Source organism: Cygnus olor, chromosome 11, assembly GCF_009769625.2.
Source record: "Cygnus olor isolate bCygOlo1 chromosome 11, bCygOlo1.pri.v2, whole genome shotgun sequence".
Classification (NCBI taxonomy): domain Eukaryota; kingdom Metazoa; phylum Chordata; class Aves; order Anseriformes; family Anatidae; genus Cygnus; species Cygnus olor.
Genome location: NC_049179.1, coordinates 2,648,426 through 2,661,022, shown reverse-complemented (window position 1 = coordinate 2,661,022; position 12,597 = coordinate 2,648,426). Strand labels below are relative to the sequence as shown.

Sequence of the window (12,597 nt, the reverse complement as noted above, 5' to 3'; positions counted from 1 at the left end):
CTTTATGACCAAAAAGAAAGCTGACACTACTAGTTCATTATAATAAGTTTTGGACTATACTGCTTAGTTAATATATGTATGATGTCTGACCCTTTGAAGGTAGCATGAGATTATGAAAACTTAGAAGCACTGTATATACTGCAGTTGAATGTAGCAGTGGGCATTCAAACACTGTATCTGTGGAGGAAAGCAAATTGGTAGTGTTGAGTAGCTTGTTTCTTTTCTCTAAATCAGTTCACAATCATTATTTCATTTTAATGACTCAACATTGATTCAGCTAAATAGAGGAACATCTAAATAGAGGAACACATAAAGTGCATTGTTTTCGGTGACTAAAAGATTTATCTTCATGTAGTTTCATTATCTTTCTAGTTATGGGATATCTAAGAAAGTTATTAAATGATTCCCAAAGGGAAACAATTAAATATCAAGTGTATCCAGTCACAGATGATTAAAAACGTTTTGTGTGACTGAATATTAAGATCTTTCAAACAAGCTGTGAGTTTGACCCACATACAACACATATGTAACCTGCATATAGCACTCATTAGTGAAAGAGTTAAACATCTTTCCTCACTTGGTATTTTCCTTTCCTGCTTTATCTGGTGTCTGTGTACCCTCTTGCATCTTTGTGTGCTGATCCGTGTATCATATTTTTGATTCATCGTCTCTGCGGCCTGTCAGCTTAGTTAAGAGATTTCCAAATCTTGCAGCCTGTGCTGACAGGGGGCAGCTGCCAACAGTCCCCTGATCCTTCCCCAAGGAACACTGCTGAGATTTAATTTTCAGTCAAAGGGTGCAGTCTGAAATCCATGTCAGGTCCCCTAAGTCATCTCAGAACCCAGAAAGGACCCCTGTCTGGGGGATTATATTTCAGTGCACTCCACTCCTCCAAGATTCCTTGGGAGTTCAACTGCTGTCATATACCTGATTTGAACTACATTCCCTTTTCATCTTTTCCACAGAAGTGAACACCAGTATACATTAGAATAATTGAAACCAATGAATTGTAAATCCATACTCGCTTTAAAGCCACATTGCCTTGGACTCACTGCTGTACAGCAGAAGGCAGCATGAGATTTAGAAAGAAATAGGTAAGCTACTTGAAAAGGAGACCAGTTTAATTTCTTATCGCAGCTACATCAAACTATCTGTGGCACATGGCACCTCCTTCAGAAAATATCTGTAGTCTCTTCTACAATGAGTATGCACAAAAATGTGGATTGGCCATCCAAGTTCTGATCTGTTTGGAAGTGAGAAAGAATTTAAACAAAGTGGTACTAAAGCATTGAGGTGAGAATTAATGTGCCCTTAAGATAGCTTTAATTTGAATCTTGATTTAAATTATTCTGTGTGGCAAAATGCATGCATTTGGATGGAAACTTGAATATCCAATTCTGCCTTCTGCATGTCTATATGGAAAGAATAAAAAACTGTCAGGAGGTGAATATTGACTAGCAAAAATACATGTTGATAAAGCATCTAAACTTAAAAACTGAGTTCCATTCAGTCCATCTGACATCATTAAACTGGTAATAAACAATGAATTACTCTGGCTTTTGTTTCTGTCCATTCCTGCATTTTAAGACATCTTGTCTTCTAGGTCTGAAAACCTCAGGAGATTTCACTACTGGTCTCACTGCTTTCCACTGAGAATTTGTGGCTTGGTTGTCATGGAGACATCGTATTTCTCCAAGAATTGCTCATATTGATCCGTGGACAGGCGTAAATGGCCAGGCGAATGTGAGGAGTAAAGGGGGTTGGGCAGTACTATAAAATGACCAGAGGTTATGGGTCGGAAATAAGCTCATAGCAAACACTTAGGTAAAGAGAAAGAAACAGTTTTATTTTGTTTCAGGATTTCGTTTTTGCACTTTATGCCATTGTCTTCTTTCACTATAGACTGAAAGAAACTTGTTAGTCACTTGTCATGTCAGATCTTTGGTGCTTGTCCTGACACAGCTGTCAGCCTTCCAGCTCTGTGCAGTTCAGGGACACACAACAAAGAGCTAGGAACATGAATTATTTATTGCTCCTTGTGCGGATGAAATTCTGTGATAAGAAATTAAGACACTTCTGACAGAAGTGCTTGTTTGAAAGGAAAGATTTGGTAACAGAATACATTCTCTTAAAACTTACTACTTACTTTTAGAAGCAAACATTGAAACAATAATATGACATTCACTTGGGTATGATTATCTGTAGTGTTTCTCAGATGCTTTAACTTCAAAACGGATCTTGGAATTTGAGAGTGCCTGGGAGGTCAGAATTTGATTTGGTGAATCCTGGGACTTTAGAAGCTCTCTCTCACATATTCAAAGTCTCAGCAAACTTACAGTTTTGTTTTTATTGAAGAGTTGTATGTATGTGTGTTTTGCAGAATCTGTTACAGTTCACTTACCATGTGTTGATATATGCACAAAAGGGATATTAAGAAATATGTTGACTTTATTTATCTCTTCTGATGGGGAAAAGGTGAAAGTATGACAATATACCTGTAAGGAATTCCAACTATTTCAAGAAAGGGTTATTTATGACAACTTCTACCAGAATCAGTAAGGCTTTAGATGCATACAGCAGCCATTAACAGACACATCTGTGTACTGTGTTTTCTGATGCTGAAAGGTACAGTATCTAACCTTGACATTAGAATGAGAATTGTTTTCAAAGTGATCTTAGTTTTCTAAAATCACATAAAGCATACTTGGCTTATTTTGCTTTCACACTTTCTACATGTCTGCACATTATCTCACTGCTCCAGATGTAGGTTTCCAGCAGTCATGGAAAAATGTATATACTCGGATGGCAGGAATCCATCTGACTACCCAGGACCCCAGTCTGAGATTTACCTGTGATTTCTATATTCAATGTGTGATCCAAACTACTCTTAGATAGGAAATGAAACCCTTCAACCTGCACTTTTCTCTTGGATAATTCACAGCAAACACTTTTCACTTGTGATGGACACAGGTAAATATCAGACTGCAGTTTCTTGTCTAAGTGAAATAGATTTTAGTTTCTCCCTTCATGTGCCTACAAGCTGCCATTATCCGTGATAGTGGTTCATGTCTATTTTAGCCCCCACACAGCGGAGATACAGGGTTTCTCTCCCAGATGCCTAATAGTAGGTTTATCACTGCCATTTTCCCCACATGCTGAGGACTACTTCTGTTTGATATGCAAAGTCTTGGCTTTTCAAACTTGTCTCTGCTCTTGCCTTGAACATAATAATCAGATAAGAATTGCAACAGCCTTTTGTAGAACTTAACTTTTAATCATACCAACCCCCCGTAAAGAATTTGGTATCACTTAGAATGCTTCTTCAGTATAAATAAATATTCTCAGCACTGTTTTCCATTTTATCAGTCAAATTTTCCACATTTAGAGAAATTGAGAAGGAGGCTGAAACTGACCAAACTTAGGTGTCCAAGTTAGAGTTCTAGGTCTGAGCTACTCACCCAAGTTTTCTTGTGTAAACAATGGTGGAAAATTCACACTCCTAAAAGGCAGATCACCCTATTCAAAGGGAGTTGCTTAAGATAAATTTTAAGGGAATTGAAAATGCTCAGAATTTTGTCAGTCAAAATCTGAGAGGAACGGAGCAGGACTTGACACAGCTGAAGATGTCTTAGCTTCCATATGGGCTGCAGTCCCACTAGGGAGGCTTCTGGAAGCATAGCTCTTATGAGAAAAATGAATAGATTGGAGCTGGAGTTAGGTGCAACAATGTAGGCACAGATATCCCTTGCCACTTATTTCCTCCGACACAGATATTGCAGCAGACTAGGCAGTAGTTTATTATTTTGCTAGGTAATACAGGGAAATTGGTCCTGAACAGCTCAAAATCAAGCAAACAAAGAAACAAAAAAACAATCAAAGCTGTAGCACTGAAATTATAAATGGGTTTTCTATCTTTTACATGAAAACCATGTAAATAGTGAGAACTCTATATGCTTGTGACCTTCAGTAGCCAGGAAGTCTGGCTGAGTCAACTGGCCCCTTCTGCAGCTCATGATCCTCCCATGCCTTCATTGCAAAAACGTTGTACATACTATATTTTTCCTTCTTCATTCAGGACATAATGTAATTCTGGTTGTATAACACTTAATAGTGAAAATACAGGTGGTTTTCACATGCTGACGTAGTTACATGTCCTAGGTAGACCTTGTCACAGAGATGAGAAAGATCTCTGACTGCTCCTTAAGTACCATCTGTTAGAAAAGGAATTGCAGCAAATAGAAATGAGAATGTAGAAATGTATCAAGAATAGATTCCTATTAGCCACAGTGTGCTTAAATATACATCACTAAAATTGTGACTATCTTGTTATCAACCAAGTTATAATTACTTTCTTGAATATTGTTACTAGCTCCAAGTTCCTTCCATCCACTGAAGACTACACTATTTAAATTAGCACTATGTCATCTTTATCTATATTGTTCAGTACACTGGCAAGAGGTATTCAGTAAATTGACAAGTATACAGCACCCTAGAAAAGCATGATTTTATTTTTTTTTATTTGCATCATCATCAATAGTAGATAGCAGTAGATGTGAACTGATTCGGTAATGGAGTGCTGGAGTCTGTTGACGCTGATGCATGAAGCAGGAGGAGGATGCAGTGTAGGGGCAACCCACTGATCACAGGCACTGATAGCCCATAGTACTCATCAACTGTGTATAAAATATTAGTGGCTAGGAGTAAGTCCAGAAATTAAGTCCATAAGAATTTCACTGCAGTAGATGTAGTGTCACATCCTGTCAGCATTCAGGGTTGCAAGTATTATGACTCATTGTTTGTTTGATTGGTTGATTTGGTTTGGTTATACACAGTAAATCAAAGTGTAAAAACAGAAGACTACATAGTGGACATCAGGAAAATATGTATCTGTGTCTATGACACATATGCAGAGAGATGATAGATAATATGATAAACTGAGAAGATAGTTATTATATTGGGAAAAAATAGTGTGTGCTTCTTTCTCTGTGTTCATTATTCATAAAGTGTGCCATGTCTATTTAAATAGTGTTTCTAATAGAAACAATATTTTAAATTCAGGTGGTAAATATTGTCATACATTAAATGGGAAAAAATCATGAAGCTAAAAACTAATGATTGAGATTGCTTTTCTGTAGAATTCTAATCAGCTGTGACAGAGTTAAGCTATAATGACTTGTTAATATAGCTTCCTATCAGTTCTGTGATATATAATATATATATAGCTGTTATATATACATATAGCTGATATAATAGCTGTTTACAGCTATTATAGAATTATTTCTGTTGAAAGGATATATACAAAACTTGAAAATAGTACATAAATAAGAAGAAAAAAAAAGAAAAAGAAAAAGAAAAAGAAAAAGAAGAAAAAGAAAAAGAAAAAGAAAAAGAAAAAGAAAAAGAAAAAGAAAAAGAAAAAGAAAAAGAAAAAGAAAAAGAAAAAGAAAAAGAAAAAGAAAAGAAAAAGAAAAAGAAAGAAAAAGAAAAAGAGAAAGAGAAAAAGGAAAAGGAAAAAAAAAAGAAAAGGAAAAGGAAAAAGAAAAAAGAAAGAAAAAGAAAAGGAAAAAGAAAAAGAAAAAGAAAAAAAAGAAAAAGAAAAAGAAAGAAAAAAGAAAGAAAAAAAAGAAAGAAAAAGAAAAAGGAAAAAGAAAAAGAAAAAAAGAAAAAGAAAAGGAAAAAGAAAGAAAAAAAGAAAGAAAAAGAAAAGAAAAAAGAAAAAGAAAAAAGAAAGAAAAAGAAAAAGAGAAAGAAAAAGAAAAAGAAAAAGAAAAAGAAAAAAAAAAGAAAAAAAAAAGGAAGGAAAGTAGGACTGTTCAGCAAAAATTCTGGGGAAGGCTATAAATTTTCTTAAGCTATTTTGGTTCCACATTGCCTCTTGTAATATAGCAAGTGTGATGCAAACAGAACAGATCAGAATCGAATAGAACAGAACAGAACAGTTTTCTAGAGGTATATTTGTGCTCTTTTTTTAACCCTAGTCTGTTGATGCTGAAAGTCTTACTTCCATTACAAAAGTTATAAATTATTACTCTAACAAAAGATTGTCAAATACTTAATTTTAAAAACCAAATTCTTGCTTATTACTTCAAACTGTACAGTCATTAAGCCAGATTAATACATTTCTTTCTTTTCCAGATGATATGAAGGCACATCCATGGATATCTAAGGTGTGCTCCTGTAAGGTGTGTTAGAAAAAACCTACTTAGCTGAAAGAATGAGAAGATCCCAAAGAGCAGCCAAGAAATAGGACATATGTGGCGTGGACATGGAACAGCTTGCTGTAGCTATTATCTTATACCTTTAATAATTCATTTTCAGAAATTAAAAATTCATTTTCAGAAGAAATATCTTTCATAAGATCAGCTACTTTTTGCTAATTTATTGACTTCAATTCACAGTTCCATTGTTTATAGATTTATGTTTATTCAATTTAATTTCAGTAGTTCTAACAGAAAATATCAAGTCCTTATTATCAGATATTTTTCACTAGTTTAAGTAGTGACTCCAAATCTTACAACATTGATTGACCATAAAACTCTTGCCTCACTTTGAATATTATTTTGTATACAACTAATTTAAACAAGCTAATTCATTTTTTTCTCTCTCCTTGGCTCTGACTTTTATTACCAATAACATTTTAACACTGAACAAAACCAAACAAATTTGAAAAAAAATCAAGAATTTTCGTTGATTTAAAGGAAAAATGTATAGTTTGAATTAAACGTGGAATATCTAGAAACAATAAAGTACAATTTTTGTGTGCACAGGACAGCATGGGAAATTGATTTTAAATCTGGTCTTTTCAAGCATGTAAGTTTTCCTTTTATAAATACCGCCAGCACTGTCATCTGAAGAAATGTGGTGCCAGTATGAATATGGAGAAGCCCATCTGTGTCCTATTCTCAAATGATGCATTTTGTTGAATTGTATTTGTGCTCTTGGGGAAAAACATTTACACATTTTTGTCCACATTAAAAAAAAAAATAGATAAAAAATTAGGTTTGGAAAATATGTGCAGTTGATTAGACCCATATCTCCTAAAGTTCTGAGAAATTTATGCTGGTTTGACAAAGAACAGCCACACGGAGTGGTAAACTTTCTGTATTACCAATTGTAGGAGCGCTAATGAAGTCAAAGGGACTTGCGGATGTGTTCTGGATCTGTATCTTATGGTGGAAGCCATCACCTGATATCCTTCCTAACTGCAATGTTAGCAGAAATCTGCCTTAACTAGGAAAATGAAGATTTCTTTGGTGTGAAAAGATTCTCTGGCAATGAATCTCTCCTACCTGTGGGGAAATGTGGCTGCAGGAGTGACAAAACCAGGTTCTTGTTGCCATACCATGGCTTGAATTTGGTTAAATGTGAAACAGACATGAATTCTTTTTTTTTTTTTCTTTTTTTTTTCTTTTTTATATCCCATGAATCTGTATCTCTAAGCCATAGTGTATGGCAATGAGGTCTTCAGAAATGTTGAGCTGAAGGGCATTATGAGAGTAGTCTTTCAGTTATCATTCAGCTAAAGTATATGTCATTAAAATGGGCTGCAGCCCAGGAAAAAATAAAGTTATTTAATGTTCTTTTTCTGGAATTTTACATGCCATGCAGAAAATTACATCTTTTACAGAATAGTCAATGTGTTTTACACATTTCGTATTTTTCAGGAATAGCTTTCTTTATTCTTAGAAGTCATTTTCTTATGTAAACCATATCTTTTGTTTATATAGTCTTGTATTTGAATTACCATGACTAAACAATCTAGATGTTGAGTGGTATGGCTTCATTCTTTCACTTAGCATGCTGGATGTCTGGAGTAATTTCACAGACTTATTTATACTCGCATAACACAAGTTCTGCACAGCTGAAAGGAGCACGTGCCTTCAGCTGACATGTATCCTCTTCTCAAGTTTATGATTAAATTAGAGATTAAAACATCGAGAAGGTAAAAATACAATTAAAACTACAACTACAGGAACTTAGTAACAATACATGAACCTTGCAGACAGCAAACCAAATGGACTATAAAGCACGGATCTTGCTGTCTGTTTTGCCGCACATCCCTGTCAAGTCACCTCTATTTTGCTGCAGTACTCTTCCATTGGCGTTGAAACATCCATTTTCCTTCACTACAAACATTACTGCTTTGCATCAGCTCAGTCGGGCCAACTCTGTTCTTGGTGCAAGGGTAACAAATCTTAAAACAATTTCTGCTAGATATTTTAAAAACTGAGTGCTCAATGTGGTCTCATAGCTCAAGGAATTGGCATTGTCAATAACACCCAGTATCGCTGTGGTACCAATTACATTTGTGCAACACAATATTTGATTGCTTGTCTTTAATTCCACAAAGCAGTGCACATCAGCAGACTGCCAATACAGACAGCCCTTTGGAATGATTTGTGCAGTGATGATTGGTGTTTGGCACATGCTTATGCGTGCTTTCTGCTAATTATAATTACAGTATCAGTAAGGTAAGTGTTCTGGGTCTGGCTGGGATGGAGTTAACTTTCCCCACAGCAGCCCATATAGTGCTCTGCTCTGCACTCCTAGCTAGAACAGCATTGATATTGCTGGCTATTTCTGAGCAGTGCTGGCACAGCATCAAAGCTGTGTCTCCAACCCCCCACCCCAAAAGGCCAGTAGGCTGGGGGTGGGCAAGAGGTGTGGAGGAGCACAGCCAGGACAGCTGACCTAAAGGGGTATTCCAAGCCATATGATGTAATGCTTGGCAATAAAATCTGGGGTGGAAGAAGGAGAAAGGTGGAATTCTCATTATGAAAGTGTTCCCAAGTCTTCCTGAGTGTACAGGGGACCTTCTTTCCAAGAACCAGCTGAACATCACTTACTGATGGGAAGTAGAGAATAATTTTTCTCCTTTTGCTTCCATGTGGCCTTTGCATTTTTTTCCTTTCATTAAACTGCTCCTTATCTCAACCCACAAGCTTTTCTGTTCTTTCATCATATTTTCTCCCACTGTCCTTCTGAGAAGTGGGAGTGAGAGAGTGGTGTGTTGGTGCTTAGCTGCATATCAGTTGTTAAGTCATCACAGTAAGGCAGGAACTTTTTTAATTACGTAGAATGAATATTCTTCCAGTGTGGTTTGGAGGTCTTTCAAATAACCAGAAATATATTATATGCTCAAGATGAACTTGCTTAGAACAATCTTTTTGTATCAAAATGATGATTTTAGAGCTATGTAAAAAAAAAAAAAAAAGATCGTATTAACCTCCTACAACTGTTTCTTATAAGCTAAATTAACTGAAGAAAAGGTTCTGTACTAATGCACTATGATGTACCATTCTGTTCATGTTTATGGAGATTGATGTTACAATGAAGTTGCAAGGTAATTATGAATATATTTTTCTATTGTGTTACACTGAAGGAATCCTGACAAAAGGAGTCATAGGCTAATATTTTAGAGTACTTGTCTATATCTTAGATATGGAGTTAAAAAGTCTTAAATAGCTGCATTGCTTAGGGAGAAAGGTCCTTTTTTTTTCTTCCTCCAGGAATCATGGGGTCTTTTAAACCTTATAACTCAAGTTGTCATTTCGTAATACTTTAAGCAGTATTAGGACATCCTTCCACTAGACAGGGCAGTTTCTCCCCATTCCAGCCATACGCTTTCATGTCTCTTTACTTATGTTTACACTAGTGCTCATATGACCAGGCCATGTCAACAAAAACACTGGTCTCAGTGCAAGCAGAGAAGTAACAAGCAGCCCAGGGTAGGAAGATGGGTGAGATACTGATACCATGTAAGTGGGGGGCAACCCACAATTACATCAGCATTATCTCAGCACAAAATTGGAGCTTTAGGATGCATTATGAAGGGGTCTTTCTTGAAAATAGTTCTTTGGCTTTCAAATCCTATAGGCATTTCTACATTTTTGCTCACAATTTTTATATTATCAAAAAAAAAAATGGGGGGGGGGGGAGGGGGACGACACATTTCTGATTATTTAGTACAAGCCCAAGCCAAAACTCATTGACATGTCTTTATGTCTTTGATTTGAGGGATTTTGAATTTTCCAAATGATTCATACTTGTTAAATGATCACTGACAGAGATCCATGCCTAGAAACTTCCCTGAATATTGGACTGTTCATTTATGGCTCCAAATACAAGCCACTGTATTTTCAAATCTTGTGCTCTTTACATAGCTTCCATTTCTGGGTTCTTTTTAAAAAAAAAAAAAAAATTAAATTTTGTTGAACAACACTCTTTCCCAGTCCAGTGTAAGATTCCCTGAAGGTAAATTGGCATAGAACTTGAAATATATATATGAGACTCGGCGTTCTTCATCGGAGAACACTGAGATTCAGAGAGAGAAAGAGAGAGACTTTAACAAGACCACAATGAAACAGGGCTACAAGCCCTAAATAGCACCGGGAATCTAGCAAGGGAAATGATTTTCCTAATCTGACTGACCTAAAATTGCTGAAAATTCGGAAAAGAATGGGACAAGGTATAATAAGCAGCATCACTTCTCTCCAGGTTTCTTCTTTTGAAAGAACATGTTCTCTGAAGGCAGACTGGGGGAGTGGGCTGGAACACAAATCTCAAAGTCACTGACAATGCTGAATAGTTAGCAAGCATGCACACTCCTGATGCGGGTTCTGTGAAGACAAAGTCCTGCTCCTCTCAATGTATATTTCTGTTGAATTTTGCAGGTCATTCTTCTTGCAAGAGAAAAGGATGCAGAGGAATTTCAAGGACTGGTCTCCCCCTTTTTCCTTCTTCATAGAATAACCAGCGTGAACTGCTAGGCAAAGCTCTCGGAATTATTACTAGAGACTGAGTTCTATTACCATTTTAAGTCATAGATCCCCAAAGTGATACTTCAACAATATTATTTTAGAAGTAATACCAAACTTGGACGCAACACAAAATAAATAAATAAATAAATAAATAAATAAATAAATAAAATCACACAATCACCCAGGATTGTCTTATTGGGGACCATGGGAATTTTGTTTCTTTAATGACACCTGCTGGAAGGTCTAAAGTGCGTTCAGGAGCTGGGCTGCAGGACAAAGTTTGTGCTCACATAAACTTACATTCCCCATATTCTGAAGAATACAAGAGTCCTGTACATGGTATGATAGGTAAGTACAAATTTAAATGCCAAGGTGAAGCAGTGAAAGTTACTAAACAATATTAAATATTAGGAAGCTTAAACATCTGCCAAGATTTTTTTAGGGTGGACTGTGCACATGATGAAATTGTTACACAATTCCAATTTAAATGCACTTGTCTTTTTCTTTCATGTATTTCTAGAAAGAGTAGCTGAAGAAGACAGTTATGCAGCCTGAATTTTCATTAAGTGTCTCACAAACTTAGAGTTAAGACTTGTTTTTCTTCCTCTGGCAATACTCTCAATAAGATAGCCATGAAAAACAGCATCACCAAAGTAATATATGTAGTGTAATTAAGTGCATTGCTCCCTCCATTTTTACAGCAACCAAGAGAATTTTTTACTTTATATTTAGCATTTGAAAGCTTAATACTCAGCAGAAAAATGTTAGAAATATTAAACACTAGTAAAATAATTGTATTTTTCTTATCTATTCTCAGATTTCATCTAAATAATTTGTAAATTTCTTGTTTAAAAGGATCTGGGGAAATTGTACTCTAAATCATTATGAATTTCACACACAGAATCATAAGGCAATAAAAAATTGTGTTCAGTTTCATAACTTTTTTTTTTTCTATAATCACACTGGCAAACAGACTTACAGATCTGCCCAGTAAAATGCAACAAATATGTTTTTGTTGTTTGTTATAGTTTATAGTCTTCCTGCCATGTAGATGGCAGCAGCACTCAAGACTTGAAACTCACACCAGCTTTTTCTGCAGCTTATTCCATAACTCCATGTTTAAGAATATTATTGTCACAAATGAATTAAAAAACATGATCATTTTTAAGATGGATATGAGATTAGTTGCACATACCTTTAAAGAAGGCTGCAACATCATAATATCAGTTTTTAAAGGGGTGTTATATCTGCCTGTATGAATATAGATGTCACTTTTTGTTCTTTGTACATTATGATTTATTTTCTTTCTCTAAATTAAATTGCTAGTATTTTTTCTACCTTGTTAGGCTTCAGGACACACATGCTATTTCTGAAGGTCTGAAAATGTTAAGATTTACTTGAATAATCCCCATCCACATTTCCCTGCAGAACGAGAAGCAGCTAGCAGGTGCTTGGGCAGGAAAGCTGTTGACTGTGAGCACCCTTGTCGATGATACAAAGAAGAAGAGCAGAGAAAGGTAATGGAATGCACAGTGTAAGATTTTGTGCTGTGGGCTCTGCTAATCATACTACCGTATAAAAATATCATGATTTATCCTGAAAGGATATATTCTGAGGGTCCAAATGTCTTTAGTTGTACGAAATTGTCTGCACTCTAACATTTGCTTTGCTTAAGTAGAGCAAGGTTTTAAAAGAGAAGCAACAAAACTGAGAGACAGAATCAAAGCTGTCTTAAAGCCTCAGTCTCTTTGCAGCATCAGCTGAAACCTCAGGGAAGCTTTGTGGGATCATCTTCAGGCCCCAGAAGATAAAAGCAGGTTTTAGACATGTGACTGGA

At 35.7% G+C, this 12,597-nt stretch overlaps 1 protein-coding gene across 5 annotated transcripts in view; it reads left to right on the top strand.

The window, feature by feature from the left end:
- The window catches only part of WDR72 (WD repeat domain 72), a 121,128-nt gene extending 113,997 nt beyond the window's left edge, over window positions 1-7,131 (top strand). For 4 of the 5 annotated variants that reach the window (XM_040570310.1, XM_040570312.1, XM_040570309.1 and 1 more), the window contains one exon: window positions 6,136-7,131. In XM_040570310.1, the coding sequence (XP_040426244.1) occupies window positions 6,136-6,191 (56 nt within the window). In that variant the 3' untranslated portion in view covers window positions 6,192-7,131. The remainder of the gene's footprint in view (window positions 1-6,135) is intronic. The other variant, XM_040570307.1, reaches the window with a different exon arrangement.
- The last annotated feature ends 5,466 nt before the right edge of the window (window positions 7,132-12,597 follow it).